Genomic DNA, 17,295 nt, shown 5'->3' with positions numbered 1-17,295 from the left:
CACAGGTTTATGCATATCCATTTTCTAATCATTAAAATCATTACATTTCAGTGTCTGTGATTCACTCAACTGGACATGACATCGTTCTCTCTAATGTGATTTAGTGAGGATGCTTATTTTAAAATCTAAAAAGTCTATTTATATAAGATAAGAGAATATGAGGTTTTCCCTCGTGTTTGCGGGCAGCGGGTGATGTATGGAACAAAATAAAAATCCAGATCCAAACACGACACGGCGTTGGCCGGTGATTGGTCGTCTGTGGTTAAGTCTTGGCACGAGCTGCGGTAACAGCTGTTTGGAAATGATGGAAGCCCATGAGAGGCGCCGGACCACAACAACAATTCCTGAATTACTGTGGGATCCTCCGGTGCCGGTCCGCTCTCCCATCACAGCTCAGACGCTGAGGCTGAATGAAAAGTAGGGAGACTGCAGCAAATTAACATCAGGGAGGGAAAAAAATGAAGATACAAATGGGGGAATTGTACTGGTGCTGCACACTGCTGAAAGAACATGTCGTAATTGGATGCCTTCAATCTTAAGTTGTCCTCTGAGGCTTGTTTGTTGGCCTGTTTCATTTCACGCCTTCGTCTCAATCTAATGGGACGGATCATCAAGACGTTTAACGACAGAAACAAAATGAAATTCAAGCGTGCGCGCAATTAAGGCTCCTCACAAAAGGAAATATCAACAAATGCGCACAAACACAAATAAGCCTATTAATTGCTAATCAAGCCATTTTGTATGAATGCAGCTTGACAGCGTTGAAACAATAATCAGTGCGGTAATTGCTCTGCGGTTCCTGCTGTGAATGTGAATCCGGTCACTTAACATGCTGCGTGTGCTCTACACGCGTCCTGGCGGCTCAGTAATAACTCAGGTGCCATCAAAGAACACTCGTTTTATTAGGTACACCTGACACCCGAGGCTGAGCGCTCAAAGACGGCCTCCTGCAAATGCTGGGCTACATTTAAGTAAGTAATCCTCATTAGTTTGAGGAAATAAATCAGATTTGTATCAGATATGTTGGGATGTTAAACACACGTGGACCATATGATCACATGACTCTTTCAACCAGTGTAATGGTTCAGATCAGTGGATTCATGCCCAACAATGAAAGTCTGCTAAATCACCTTTCTTTCCTTTCCTAATGCTCAGCAGGTTACTTGACCATGTCCACATGCCTTAAAGGGCCAGTGTGTAACATTTATTTAGTGAGTTAACAAGTTTTCTATGTATTTAAAGGAAGGTTATGACACAAAGGCAGAACAATAACATCCTTCATGTAAAGGCCTGATATGTGTGAGGTGACACTACTAGATTTGACTTAACCTTGCACACTGGACCTTTCATAAATGGAGTCGCTGCCATGGCATCGGCGGATTAGATATCAGCGTTAACGAGCAACATGTGAGCTTTAACAAGTGCTTGCTGAGTGTAATGCAAAGGCAAAGACACCATGACTCTATCCTTATTTGTGCCAGGTTGTTGGCTTTACAAGGAAATCGCTGTTCTGAGCTACTATTCTGTAACCACACCACACTTCTGCTGTGTTTTCATCACATGGTATGGTTAGGTTTGGTACAGTACTGTACAGTCTGGAATGGTGAAGCTGTGGATCAGACTTGTGTTTCCACGGAGAACAAAATCTGAACTTGGTGGGCGGGGTGTGGGCTGTGCATGACAACAATGAACAACGACAACGGGCGACAACAAAGGACAGCGACAACGGGCGACGACAACGAATGACGACAGCGAACAACGACAACAGACAACAACAAAGAACGGTTACAAAGAACGGTTACAACGAACGGTGACAACGAACGACGACGACAACGGACGACGACAACGAACAGCGACAACGAGCGACGACAACCAAGAACAGCGATAAGAAACGACGACAACGGATGATGACAACGAATGACGACAACAAACAGTGACAACAAGCGACGACAGCGAACAGCAGCAACAAACAGCGTCAACAGACAATGACAACAATCAGCGACAATGGATAACGACAATGGATAACGACAACGGACGGCGACAACGAACAGCGACAACGAACATTGACAACGAGCAGTGACAACGAACAGCAGCAACAAACAGCGTCAACGGACAACGACAACCTATGATGACAACAAACAGCGACAACGAACACGACAACGAACAGCGACTACAAACGACACAGCGTCGAACAGTGACAACGAACAGCAGCAACAAACAGCGTCAGCGGACAACGACAACCTATGATGACAACAAACAGCGCGAACACAACGAACAACAATGAGCGACAACGAACAGTGACAACGAACAGCAGCAACAAACAGCGACAACGAACGACGACAACGAACATTGACAATTGCTTCGCCTTACATGGGATATTTCCACCATTTGCAAGAGGTTCACATTTTTGATATTTTTCTGTTGCCCAATCTCCATCCTGATCTGTAACATTTTACTCCTCCAAGGTAAGGGTGCCAAAAATGGACTGATGAAGGCTGGTTAGTTACTACTATTCATTTAATATACGTACAGTACTATCAAAACCCAACTGACACTTTGTTGCCCTGCAGCTTGTAACTCTGTGGGAATCACCCCGTGACACCAACAGCAACGACAGCGCCCTGTGGTATGAGGCAGTGACCGGCGATTGTTAACACTCTTGTAAATGCCACCTCACTAGACATGTGGATAATGAAAGCCAATTTGGGAAGCTGGATTATTTATATATATATATTTTTTATTTTTTTCCTCTAAGACAAACGCGGACTGTGCGGTTTTGTCACATATAATAAAAATAATATGACGGCAAGAAAAGCAGCTTTGAGACAGAGCTTCATCATGTCACTCATGTGTCTGCTCACGCCCTCAGCACCGACTCTGTCCTCCACTGACTGTCTGCCGGCTTATTTAGCTCCTCGGGCTGTGGATTGTTTTGAGTAGCATTGAGTTCATGTGCTGTGAAAGTGTCACAGAGCGTGAGTCAGCTGTGGCAGGTGCGTGGGCTCGGCACATACTGTAAACCTCTGCTTAGCCGTGTAATGAGTTTAAAGAGGCGCGCTCCTCTGTACGGACGCGACTGCTCGCTTTCACAGAGGATTCGCTCACAGGCTCTTTTTCAGGCTGACACTGTAAATGCATGTTTGTCACAGTTTGGCCATGAAAACAAACTCTTACTCATCACCTGCACAAAAACAGGGATTTCAGTCTGCAGCTGAGCTCACAGCACCAGTCAGTCCAGCTTTTTTAGCTCTCGAAGGTTCTACATTAGATTAGATTAGACTTTATTAATCCCACACTGGTGAAATCCACACGTCGCAGCAGTTAAAGGACAGAGAACTGAATAGAATAAACAAAACAATAAAATAAAATAGACGATTGGCGTATTTCCACCGGCTCTGCTCGCCACGCCACGGTTTAAGTAGAGTTTCCACTAACATAGTTCCTGCTCAGGGGAGGTTCCACAAGTGTGCTGAGGAGGTAACTATGTGATGATTGGTCACAGGACGAGACGTCACACACACAAGTCACCGCAGTTTCACTCAGCCATGCAGTGATGACTCCGCCCATGTTAAGTACAGTAGGTACTGTTTTTGTAGTGGAGATGCAACCGTGCCGTGCCGAGGCGTGGTGGTGGAAATACGTCATCAGTCTTCTGGTTTCCTTGCTGAAGCAAACCTGGAAGTAGCAATATGTTGAACAGCCACAAGGGGGCAACTCGGCTTTTGGCAAATAGAACTCAATTTGAATGGAAGTCTGTGAGAAATTCACTTGATTTACACTAGTAAACGTTTCCATGACAACGATGTAGTGTATGGTTTTGCTAGTTTCAAGCTCGTTTACTGGCGTGTGATGTTAATTCTGTGAGTTTTGTTCCCACACAATATGAGTGAGTGGACACCGGTGTGATTGACAGCTGCTCTCGTCCAGTCTGCTCCCAAAACCTCAGCAAACATGGCGGCGCAGATTCTCGTGTTTGGCGAGGAAGGAAGGCGACTTTAGTGACTTCATTTACAGGAATGTTCACACACAGTTTCTGTCTCTCGGGTTCACAGATCACATCCAGTCAGCAGCACTTTCCTCTGGGTGAAAACGACGGGTTTCAAATGACAGAAAAGAAGGGAAGATTGTTACATAACAACTCCATGTTTGCCGTCCTGTTACGACATAACAGTGAATCACTTCCTGTGTGCAGTGCAGTGTGTGAACGTCGACATTTAAACACTTGATGGAATTCCGCGGACGCTGGACGAGAAGTTGTAAAGCTAGCACACGCGGAGGACAAGGCCACGACCAGGAGACGAGGACAGAGCGAGCCGATGTCACGCGACGCTGTGGACGTAAAGATGGGCGTGTTCATAAATCATGCTTCATTTGCTGATGAAGTGTTGATGCAGGAGTGGGCAGTCTTGCTTTAAGACATGTGATCTGACTCTCTCTCTCTCTCTCTCTCTCCAGCTGGGCTACATTGTAATACACACACACACACACACACACTTGCTCGCTCTACCTCTCTGACACAGACTCTACTTAGTGCGTTGGAGCGAGGCACTGAGGCTCACACACACACACACACACACACACACACAGCAGCACAGCTTCTCAATGGGGGGAAGCAGCCAAGAGCAGACAGAGCAGTCGTTCCGCCGGAGCCTTCCGCCGCACGCGTGAGAAAGAAGACGACAAGTGAGGAGGAAGAGGAGGGAGAGGAGGGGGAGGCAAATCAGCTCCCTGTCATCACAGCACAGGAGTTGCACTGACAGGAGGAGAGAGAGAGAGAGAGAGAGACAGGACTTTTCAAGGGAGGAGAGGAGGAGACAGGTTGCACTTGTGTGGCTGATACAGCAGTGGCATCTTCAGCGTCCTCTTCCCTCCAACCCTGACCACTTTGTGACAAACACTCCTGGCTGTGTTTTTGCCTTTGGTGACTGTCACAGGATTAAGAGAAATAAAAGGAAAGGAAGTGAGCACCAGCAGCAGCATCAGCAGCAGGAGCAGCAGCAGGAGGAGCAGCAGCAGGAGCAGGAGCAGGAGTCCACAGGAGGGAATATTTTTTGTGTGCTGTGCTGTTTGTACTGGAATTTTTCAGCAGGAATCTCTGGCTCTAAAGTATGGATGGATTTACCACAGAAGAGTGAGTCTGCTGTGCAGACAGACAGGCGCTGCTGGTTCTGACTGAGCCTCCTCTTTTCTCCAGAACACTCAGGTAAGGAAGGGTGTGAGACTTTCCAGGAATACTGTACCTCTGCTGTTGAGGAGGTGGATTTAGCACAACTTCATCTCATTTCATCTCATTGTCAGAGTTTTGCTTTTTAAAGTCAGGTCCATTTTCACCATCTTTGGATGGACTGTGTGTTATTTATTATCTCGTCGTCTACAGCTGTTCAGGAGACGAGGGGGAAAAGTATATTTTATTACATGTCTGTTCTCATGTGGAGAAGAAAATGTGTCAAAGACGTGAAAACATGGAATTAAACTAGTGTGTGAAGCGTCCCAGTGCTTCACGTTATTCACACGGGGACATAGAGTCAAACAGACGTGATGACTTCTTCTTATATATAAATACTGTTATAGAGTAAAGGAAGTTGCAGCCATGTTTGTCTGCTACATTTGTGCCGGAGTCACTGCTGGAGTTAGTGAAAATAAAGAGCAGGAAACAAAACGAGTGGAAGTTAATGAGTGAGTGAGTGAGTGAGTTAGAAGCAGGTGCAGAGGCAGTTTGCGCCGCACCTGCAAGTGCGCGTCAGCTCACGAGACACCGCTGGATCTCACAATTACGCACAGGAGGATGAGCTCAGAAACGTTCTCCTGTTTTCCTGAAAGCAGCTCTTGTGTGAACGGCTGTGGGTTAGATTCCCTCCTCCTCTTCTCCCTCCTCCCCCTCCTCCTCCTCCCTCATGTGTTGATGTTCTTAAAATGACTCGCGGATTCACGCTGGCTCGTTTTTAATCAAAGTCTCCCGTGCGTCTTTTTCTCGCCCCTCCACTGAAACGCTGCTGCTGAGAACCACACACTATTTACAGCGAGACTGCTTTTCCCTGTCACGCGTGAGGAGCTCACGCAGCGTGTTTTAATATGCAGTCGACACACACGCACACGCTCATTATGGCCGCGCGCGTGTGTGTGTGTGTGTGAGGGGGAGAGCGTTCATATTTATTCCCTCCAAAGATCTGTGGATTATGTTGGATTTGGTGCAGAGGTGCGGGGGATTTGCAGCGTGCTGCTCATAATTAGATGCGTAATTTTCGCTGAATTTTAATCAGCGTCAATGTCACCGAGGGTGCGCGTGGACACGTTGGGTGATAGTTAGTTGTGGAGTTTAATCCCAGATGAGCAATAATGAACATGTAGTGAGTGTGTGTGTGGAAACTTTTGTCCAGTCTTTAAATGTCAAATTCATCCTAAAACCTTCATGTTCTTTCTTAGAATCAAAGTAGACAGTGTTGGATTAAACAGTGATTATTACTTATTGATGCAAATTTGCCCATTTTGCTCTGAAAAGCTTGATAAATGCTGTAAGTGAACAAAAAAAACAGTCTTTTCATACAAAATGCAGTGTTTTCATGACCTCTTTTAGTGTATTTAGTATTAATAGAGCCACCAGAGACAGACCATAAGTGTTGGTAATGTTACTTCAAAATCAGAAACTGGCCAAGTATCTTTTTTTGGCATCACACACTGGGGAGAATTTGCTGCCCTGATTCCTAGAGACTGGCATCAGTCAGCGGATGAAAGGCGCCGCATCATTAACGTCTGAATCCAACATTTAGAGGAGATTACACTCACACTGTTTACATCCAACATGTCAGGGCACTTTGTATCCCTGAATATATATAAATATTATCTGTGGATTATGTTCCAGATTAATGGTTTAGTCCATAACATGACAAAAGAGAAATTATATAAAATGATGATTGCTGTTTCGTAAAACCTCTAAATAATGATGTTCTCACAAAATATTCACATTTTAGAAGCTGAAAAGTCAAAAATAGTTGACAGTAACTTCAATAAACTATGAATTAACAGATTAACTGTTGACCTTACACTCACACTCGTTATGTCTATTATTGTTATTGGTACGTTTATGTAACATTAGAAACTGCAGAGATTAAAAATGAAGCTGGCACACGGACGTGTAGATGACGTTCTCCCTCTCTCTCTCTCTCTCTCTCTACTGATCAGCGTAATGGGATTAAATCTCGGTGAAAAGTGAACAAATACAAAGGCGAGTGCACTCAAAAGCCTGTGTGCGATTTCATGCAGTGAATAATAAAAGCGTCAAGGTCTTGTGTTTTCTAAATGTCCAGTTTACATTTCCCTCTTTGTTATTTGAGGTGAGCTCACATTAGCCATGTTAGCACTGAGTTCATCTGCAGATGTGTGTGTGTGTGTGTGTGTGTGTTTATACCTTTTGTATACCTGAGATAAACACTGACCCTGTCAGGACCAGTCGTCCTCATGGAGACAAAAACCTGATCCTGATGCGGCAGAACCTCATCTCTGAGGAACTGGTTCAGGTTAGGGTTCGTGGTTAAGGGTTATAGGGATAAGGCTTTGTTTAAAGTGTGTGTGTGTGTGTGTGTGTGTTACAGTGATTCTGTGAGTGGCTCTTGTTGTTGTTGTTGTTGTTGTTGTTGTTTTTGTGCACGATAAAAATATAAAGCTTGTTATAAAACGACCAGACTGACACAGAAAAAACACAGCCTGCATTTCCTGATGTTATGAAGTGTTTCATCATCACTCTGAGCCTTGTATCAGCACTGTTGTTGTTGTTGTTGTTGTTGTCGTCGTTGTTGTTGTTGTTGTTGTTGTTGTCATTTTCCTTTGATGTTATTCAGAGGACATTCTCAGGCACATAAATGTAAACAAATGTAACCAAATTGGTTTCATGTTGGTGTAAATACTTTCCAACGACAGGCTCTATTAAGCCCCGCCCCCCCACACTCGAGGACGATTGGCCAGATTTCGGTCTGCAGGTTTTAGGCTGATTTGAACAGATTATCTCCTATAATGTGAGGGATTATCAGACACATCAGAGTCTTCCTCCGGCTTCCTGCCACAGTCCATCAACATGTAAATTGCCCGTGAGAGTGAGTGGTTGTTTGTCTCTGTGTGTGTCCCTGCGTCCAGGGTGTGACTCCGCCCATCGCCCTCCGTCACAGCTCAGTGTGGAGGATAAAGCAATGGCGCGTGAGCAGAAACGGATGTCGCGTACTTTTGTTTAGAACCGTAACTTTCAAGTTTTGGATGTAACTGTCTCTCTCTCTCTCTCTCTCTGTCTCGCTCTTGCAGACTCAGCCTCACCATGTCCTGGTTGTTGGCCATGTGGATTAGCCTGGGCTTCCTGCTGCTGTGCCAGGCCACCCTGTACCAGACCATCCAGCAGCACCACGTGGCCCGGCCCGGCCGCACAGACATCCTCACCCTGGGTAAGTGTCGCCGCCGCCGCCGCCGCCGCCTCTGACAGACTCGCAGCTTCACGGGAAACCAGTGGTGACGAGTGCACGAGTCTGGACCCGGAGCTCAGAATCATGTGACACAGCAGTGAGGTGTAGTGTGGTGATTGACCGGTTCCAAACAAAATCCCTTAAATCCTCTTTTCCTCACTCGATTTGAACGTTTGAGATGCTTGTCTTGACCACGTCTTCATGACTAAATGCACAGTTGCTGCTGTGTGATTGGTTGAGTTAGATACACGTGTAATTAATAACCCCGCCCTCGTTCAGTCACATGTCCTGCTGCGGGGTGTGTGAATGAATCCCTGTCCGATGCGAGTGAGCAGGTGCGGACATCATTTCTGTGTGCGGTGAAGAATTCTGGACAATTTTCAAAAAGCCGTTTCTGTGCTGGTTACCAAGGGAGCTTTGATGACTGTGACAATTATGTTTCCCTCTTTTGCTCTGGAAACGTTGTGCAATGAAGCTTCAATGCCTCCGTGCTCTGTCGGGGCAGGGGTTGGGGGGCTGATTCATTGTCTGATTATAGAAAAGCTCAGCAGTGTTGTGTGTGTGTCGGTATGGTGTATGTGGGAGTGCAACCTTTTATTTGGCTTTCTTTAAGTTTGTTTTTTTTAACAATGATTGTGACTCCCATGCTGAACCTGCTCGTGCTCCGCGGAAGCAAAGCAGCTGTGAAACTCTGATGCTATCGTTTGCTCTGTGTGTGTGTGTGTGTAAGCTAAAGGATAATAATTGAAACAGCAGGAGGAGAAAACCAAAACAATTGTAATAGAAAGTTCTCAAATGGCTCTTTTCCATGATACAGTTCTAGCTTTACTCGCATGAAAGCAGCTGTTTTTCATTAGAATCAGTTGATTTAAAAACTTCACTGAACGTTGGGTCGTGATTCACGCTCACGATGGCAGATTTTTGGACATTTCCTTTCTAAATGTTGGCGATTAACGTTAATGTTTTAAGGGATTTAAGGGATTTTCTTAAGTCTTTTTAACTGATCTACAGTCCGGCGTTGTTGGCTTGGATTCTTGTGTGGAACGTCGGCTCACCTGGTCAGAGCAGGTTCTAAAACAAGGACCAGGTGCCAGGAACTGTCTCTGATGGAAAAGCAAAACACACACCGTGTGGTGCCAGAAGCGTGTAATGAAAACAAGTCTCTCAGTTCCCTTTAATTGGAACAAGAGCGACAGAGAACCTGGAGTGAATGTTTTAAAAGCTCGCCTCCAGTTCTCTTGTTTGCTCCCTCTGTCGTTATTTGACTGGTTAGCGAGTCGCGCTCAGAGCACGAGGAAGTGCAAAGCTCAGTAAGTGTCTGTCTGAATAATGCAGGCGTCCCAAAGGAGACGAACGGGGAGGAAGAAATACTCCCCCTCCTCTCCACCGCTCACCGCCACGAGTGCAGCTCTCGAGTCACGGTTCTTCCCGTCAGACGGATCGACTCTCACGCCATGGAGGGATCGCACATGTGCACCGGCACGCCACTCGCTGACACGTGTCACGGACTCGGGAGCTGATGTTTGTTCTTTTTAACGCCATGATTGGAATACTTCCACTGCTCTGTGTTCAAATTAGCTTCAACTTCTCAAATTATAAACTTTGCTGAGGCGTCAATGGTCTCAAAGTCACTGGATTCTATAGAATATGTTTCCATTTTTCTAAATGTTGTTCCCGGTAACATGAAACAAAGATGATGCGTTTGTTTTGCCTCTCAGAAAACCGCGTCCACTTTTTATTTTACGGTTTACCAACTGGATTAAAATGAAACTTCCTCCAGTGCTCGGTCTAATCTGACCCGTGTTCCGACTTCGCCAAAACGTTAGCATGTTAGCAACTTTAATTGATTTCTGAGTGGGTTTTATTCAACTCACTCACGCCAAAAAAAGGCCGGCCTAGGTGTTCATTCCACACATTTCTACACCATCTCGAGCCATGGTTCTCAAACTGTGGTACCACCAGTCGTACGTGATTCTGGTGGTACTAAAATCAGAAATACTGTTCTGCTGTATAAACCAGGGGATGTACATGGTTTAAAAAGAGCCTGGGTGAGGGGCACCAGGGAACACATGGGGGCCCGCAGAGCTTTGTCTCCATATTTGTGCATCTCTATTGGATCATCAGATGTTTTTGGTCCAACATCTGTGACCTCTGAACTTCAGTGACCATGACTGCGTAATAAGCAAGTCTCCTCGGGTCAGTTAGCGGCTAAACCTGATCGCAAAGTACCAAAGACTGTAGGCAGTATCGCTGGAGTGACCTTGGTTTTGATTTTATGGAAGCACTGGACAGTTTTTATTCGGGGTTCTGGTTTGTCCTGGACACAAGTCAGAGGGGGCGGGGCTTCAAGGAAAAGTGGTTGGGAACCACTGGTGTGGATGAAACAAACATGATTGTAGCATATCTCAAATTTCCGTCACAGTGATGATTTATGGGCCTTTGTAATGTTAACGTGAGAGCGGTTAAATGTGAGAGCGGTGTGAACACGAGGTCTGAAGAACGCTGGGGAAGGTGAAACAGCGTGACGCTCCGTGTTGTTTAACGACACTCTGGATATAATCCTAATATAATTTTAATCCTCTCACATTCACACTGTAACTCCAGCTCGTACGGAAAACTTGTTTTTTTCTTTTTTAATTAAACAGAGCTGTGATGTATGACAGCTGTGATTGGTGCTGACAGTCAAGTTTTAATGGGATGTTTTATGATATTTGACAAGAGGGCGCTTAAAAAAAAAAACCTCAAACTCTGCTGTATTTTCTGTACAATTTACTGTATGTCATGTTATTTTTTTATTTCTCTCACAGGATTAGGCCGACATCAATCTTACTCAGGCGCTCGAGTGGCGTTAACTGATTTAACCAGAACTGCTCTCTCAGAAGTGAAATGGTATGATGAATATTTGAATTAGAATTGATTTTATAATTTGAGAAGCTCTCTGGTTTCACTGAGGCCACAGCCCTCAGATATAAATAGACACGGCTATGTAGGACGGGGCGGGCGGGGCCGGGCGGGGGGTAAAATGGAGACGTCTCCCCGTGAAAGAATCCACTGGGGTTTTTTTTCTGTGCTTTGTTGTTCACTATAATCACATTTTAGTTTCTGTGAGATGATGAAACTGTGTCTGACGATATTAACAGCTTTAAATGTTGAATTATGACGTAGTGTCTTCTTTAAAAGTGTTTGTTGTCTTCTGAAGTGGAATCAAAATATTGATTATTATTATTAGCAATATCGTGACAGGAGTAAGATATCGTCGTAGATTTGAACCGCTGTCATATCGTGATGACGTTTTCCCCCTGGTCTTAAAGAGTGTTACTGTGCTAATGCTAATCAGGCATTAAGTCAAATATTATAACATCTATGACGATGTAAATTTGATTTATTTTTCCATTTCTTATTGTTGTGTGTGTTCAGTGTTAATTAAAAACAACAACATACAGTACATGTTGTAAACAATTATCATAGAAAACACTTTTTTAGAGTCATTATTCTTAAATCTAAAGTGAAAGCTGACCTTGAAAAAAAAAGTGAAGTAAAAAATAATGTGAAATTTATATAAAACTCTTCTTCGATTTAAACTCATATTATTTGTGTTGCAGCAGAATTTATGTAAAAAATGTAAGATTCAAGGTAACAGAGCTAAAGCACAGAAATGTATATTTATTGTCGTATTTATAAATGTTGCCACTGTCACAGCAGCTTTACATGGACATATATTATATTATAGGACGCAGCCTAAAGATACTGAGATATCGTTTGTAATCTCAGGGATTTTGTAAGAAACAAGTCTTTTTGGATGGTGACAAGTCAGTGTTGATTTTAGGCTCAGATTTAATCCTCATCTGCCTCAAACTGTGAGAAAAAAACCTTCTCTGTATTTTTATTTAACGTTTCTGTGACAAATCGTAGTCGTCAGCAGCGGCGAGGCGGAGATTGAGTAATGAGTGGCCCGGCTGCTCCAGGAAGCGGCGCCACGTCGCACCACGTGTGCCGTGGCAGCGCAGCTCTGGCTTGTTTCCCCCTCCATGAGCCTCAGCGTGGCACGTTCCCCCCTCTGTGTCCCAGCTCATGTGGCTGAAGATTGATGGCGGCCTGATTGTGGGCAGCCAATTCTGGAATCTCAAGGAATAATCCGCTACACTGACAGATGAGCTGGATGTGACACACACACACACACAGAGACACACACACACACACAGAGAGACACACACACTCGCCGTAGCTCCAGTCCACATGAACCAGGCCACTGTCAGTGAAGAGCACGAGTGTCAGTTCACTGCTGCGTCTGCTAATGCCACGTCTCCTCACTGTAGTAGAGGATTGTCAATAATTTACCCCGGTGCTGTATTCATTTACCCCTGTTCTTGGTGTGGATTATGTATCAATGCCCAGAGGGGCAGTCTGAATATGACAACACTCGCTTTGTGTTGTTATGATGGCGTTAGCATCCGCCCCGTCCTCGCTGATCAGATTGCATGTGGATAAAGCGCTAAAGTTGCCACTTTTCACCGTAATCTAGTCATCTGCAGATTGTTCTCTTCATGGATTAAGAGGTTTCTATGTCTGCTCATGAAATGTCATAAAATGTCCAGATGATAATCTTTCTTTTTTTAGCCACAAAGCAAAATGAGTCGTCTTTAATGTTTGTTTTTAACAAAGAAATCATGTGATCACCAGTGGCTGCGGTGAATGTGCTGTGTCTCAGAGGAGTGTGGACACACACATACAGAACTTGTGATGGTGGTTAATGTCAGGTATGAACGGGGGTGGGGGTGGGGGTCACGTGGTTCACGGACGGCTCAAACACAGCGCTCTAACGCGGGCGTTTCACTTCCACCTTTGTCAAACGTGTCGTTTCATGAGCGGCGGCGAGCGTCTCACGCGGAGCGGTTTGTTCACACGGGCATCAAACCTGCTGCGTGGCAGAGATATGTTTAAATACTCGTCTGGACTCTTCAGTGTGAAGCTGTGCATCCGTCTGTCTGGAGAAAAAAAACATTCACTGAAAATTCTGGTGTAAAATGTAAAATAGGCACAAACATATCATTTTTCCATTTTCTTCTTCTGTGGAGGTGTAAGCTTTCACAGTGTGGACGACACATGCGTCCACACTGTGTCGTCAGTGCTGTGCCGTTAAATGAAATCTTTATTTACAGCCACGTTTGACGGCCGGGACTAATTAGTGCGAGGACTCGTGGTGAGAGAATATTCAATTAAATTACAAGTCACTCAAATGGATTACATCTCAATCATTCGTTCCCTGTAAAGTGGGCGAGAGAAGAAGTGGTTTGATGGATTACTGACCGGGTTTATCCAGATCCAGGTCCTGAAGCCAAATAACTCTGTTATTCACGTAGCTGTACTTTTACTCCACTACATTTCCCCTAACTGTCTTCATTACTAGTTATTACCAAATAAAACCAGAAAAAGAAGAAGGGCTGGTACATGGTCTCGTGTTGGGGATGGGAGTCGGTACCGGTCTGATACTGGTCTACATTACTTGGATCGGATATCGGACAGATAGAAATGTAAAATCTGCGTCATGTTTGAGGCTGTTTGTGATATCGGTATCGTCCCCTCGCTAGTGTCTGTATTTATATAGCACTAATCTACCACTCAAACACCCATTCATACAGTGCAGCACACACATTATCTCAAGGTTCTGTACATGGACAACATCATCGAGAGCACAGAAACACACGAGAGGCATCAGTGGAGAGAAAAAACAGAAGACAGAACCAGACTCAAAGATGTGCAGCCATGTGCCAAGACAGGTTGGGGTGAAAGGACAACATGGAGGACAGGAGGAGAGGAGAGGTGGGGGATAGAAAGTGTGTCAAGTGTCTTGCCCATGGACACAAGGACACATGGACACATATAGTATAGTGGAACTTTTGACACTGAAGTACAGGAAATGTAGACTTTTACTTCAGTAATAGTGACTTCAACTTCTATCCAAGTCATTTTCTGGTGACATGTACTTTTACTCAAGTGTCCATTTTAGTTCAGTTTAGTTTAGTCCATTTAACTAATAACTAAGACTCAATCACACCATTATAGTTTTACTATTATTACTAATGATACTAGAGCTGTGTAGCAGCTGTTGGAACATTTAAAATTGAAAGATATTTTTGATGTACTGCGTCTGTGCTCAGGGGCTCACTTCTCTGGCTTATAATCCCAGATTGGGTAGCATTTGCTTTTGTGGAAACATGTTGCTGGTTTGCGTCTTTCTGACTCCGTCGGCTCTAAATCAAACTGTGCACGGATACACGTCGTCCATTCTATGTGACAGAAAATTTAATTGGAAACGTTCATTTTGTAAACACGACGTACACAAATCCGGCGGAGCTCAGATCCCATAATCTACCTCCACATGGGATTATAATTGCTCTGAAAAGTGTGGGATTAGCCTGGAGATCTCTCTCTTTCCCTCTCCTTATATCACGGAGCATGTCCTTTGAGGTAATGAAAGCAACCTTTCTGAAAAACGGGGCAATAACTGGCTGATCATTCAGGTGCTGAGGAGCCCTCGTTTCGCGCCTGCATGGCCTCCTCCTCCTCCTCCTCTCTCTCTCTCCGCCTCCCTCCCTTCATCTCCTCGTCTCTATCGGCCTCTCAGACGATTTGTCATGGATCAGATGAGACAATTTGTCATGGATTAGTGCACTTAAATGTCTGTGTGATAGTGGAAGCAGTCACTGGAAAAGCTTAGGAATCCTATTACACTGCGTTTTATGGGCAGCGCGAGGAGGAAAAAGAGGAGTGGAGGTTGAATTGGCATGTGAGCCATTCCTTGACTTTTTACTTCACACAAAATCAGATGTTCCCTCCGGACTGGAGGTTATACATTCTCTCTCTTTATTCCTACACATGCAGCACATTCTGTGTTCAGTTCATGTCGCTCTCACCTGTTTTCTAATGGCGTATTAACAACCAGCGAACGGTGATAATAGTGAGCCATGCGTAGTCTACCAGTCGATAATTGCAGTGATTACTAAAATGGTTAAAGTGCACAGAAAGCAATGAAAAAATGTGTCATTAACCGCCACGCCAAATTTGAATGATTAAAAAAGTCGCTAAGTGTTTCAAAAATTTGGTTTTTAAATCGTGTAAAATTCAGCAGCAGTCTCCACTCACACACACACACACACACACACACACACACACACACACACACACACACACACACACACACACTTTAGTGGGGACCAAAGCACATAAACGTCACTGTTTGTACAGAATATTAAAAAGTAAATACTTTTTTAACAAACATGTAGAGAAGTGAAAATACTCATACAAACATAGAACTGGTTTAGCTACAGTCCTGCTCTCTGTCGCCCCCTTTTTGTCTCAGTGGTACTGCAGTTTGCTCTCAACTTCATTTCATCATCTTCAGAAATTTAAAATAATGTTTGTGTGTGTGTGTGTTTGCATCGATGTAAGAAACATTGTGGTGATAATGACGTTTGATGGACACTACAGTATTGTCATTCATCCATTCACACTATTTATTATTATATATCTCTACATGCAGTTCTTTCTTCTTCTTTTTCTCTCACCCATTCATTCACAGTCTGCCTGCTCTGTAAGTGTCTTGCCCAAGGACACATTAGCATGCAGACAAGATGAGCTGGGGATCGAACTGCCGACCTTTCCCTTGAAATATAAGCCGCTCTCCGTCCTCCCTGCTGATCCACAGCTGCTTTTCTTTCATCGCACAGGTGTTTACTTTTAGTCAAAAGGTAAATAAGCAGACGAGTGGCTGACGAGCGTGAGTTCTTCTGATTCTGCTGCAGCGACGGCCAGTTTGAAGCCTGAACTTGACTGTTTTCACTCGCACCATGTGCTGTGCTTATGAATGGACATCACGCTGCACTGGAGAAGACTCGAAACAAGAGATAGAGACCATAAATACCTCAGGGAAATGTTCAGTTATCAAGGAAGAAGCAGCCTGTGGACCTGGTGACCTTTTATGCATACGTACATGAGCTAATGCTTTATAAATTACACTTTTATTAAACTTAGTATAACTGTAATGTATCTATTTAGCCACACATGCTAACACTTATGCACTCTTTAAACTAAATAGACATGGGTCATTGAAAGTGCTTGACTTTGGTGCAAGAAAGACACGCGCGGTGTTGTGGACACTGTCCACTGTCTCTCTGCCGTTGACGTGAGATAAAAAGTGAAACAAAGAGAAAGAACAAAATGATGACACGATGCCGGGGGAAATGAAAAGTCCAAGATCTGTCTCACCAAAAAAGACACTCACCAAGACTTTGACTAAGATTGTCCCAAAAAGGACAACCGCTTAAATCCCTCATGGACGAAGACGCTCTCCCATCTTAAGCTGTGTCAGCACATTCAGTCCTTGAATTGGTCCTGGAAAGATTATCTTTTTTAGATGAACTATTTTAATGATGGACTCGATCGGTTTCTTGAGTTCTTTGAGCTTCTTAGTTAGTTAGTTTTTTTATTAATCCCCTTAGGGAAAGTATTCCTCTGCATTTTGACCCATCCTAGAATTAGGAGCAGTGGGCTGCCACACTGAGTGGCGCCCGGGGAGCATTGGGGGGTTGGGTACCTTGCTCAGGGGTACCCCAGCCCTTTTTTTTTGGCCGGGTGGGGATTTGAACAGGCGACCTTCTGGTTACAAGTCAAGTTCCCTTTCCACTTGTCCACGGGCTGCCACGGGCTGCTGTCTTAAATGTGAATATTTACTCGTAAATAAACCAGTAAAAGTCATTCACTGACCAAACACCAACAAGAACTTCATGAAGAAAATAATCCACAGGATAAATAATCGTTAGTGATTGGAGCCGCGGTTTAAGTGAACAGCCAG

At 44.3% G+C, this 17,295-nt stretch overlaps 1 protein-coding gene across 4 annotated transcripts in view; it reads left to right on the top strand.

Moving 5' to 3' along the window:
* Positions 1-5,007: 5,007 nt before the first annotated feature.
* Positions 5,008-17,295, top strand: part of LOC122768544 (chemokine-like protein TAFA-1) — a 148,159-nt gene continuing 135,871 nt past the window's right edge. For all 4 annotated transcript variants that reach the window (XM_044024616.1, XM_044024615.1, XM_044024613.1 and 1 more), the window contains exons 1-2: positions 5,008-5,203; positions 8,290-8,426. In XM_044024616.1, the coding sequence (XP_043880551.1) occupies positions 8,303-8,426 (124 nt within the window). In that variant the 5' untranslated portion in view covers positions 5,008-5,203; positions 8,290-8,302. The remainder of the gene's footprint in view (positions 5,204-8,289; positions 8,427-17,295) is intronic.

Source organism: Solea senegalensis, linkage group LG4, assembly GCF_019176455.1.
Source record: "Solea senegalensis isolate Sse05_10M linkage group LG4, IFAPA_SoseM_1, whole genome shotgun sequence".
In the NCBI taxonomy this organism is placed as follows: Eukaryota; Metazoa; Chordata; class Actinopteri; order Pleuronectiformes; family Soleidae; genus Solea; species Solea senegalensis.
This window is presented reverse-complemented; position numbering and strand designations above follow the sequence as displayed.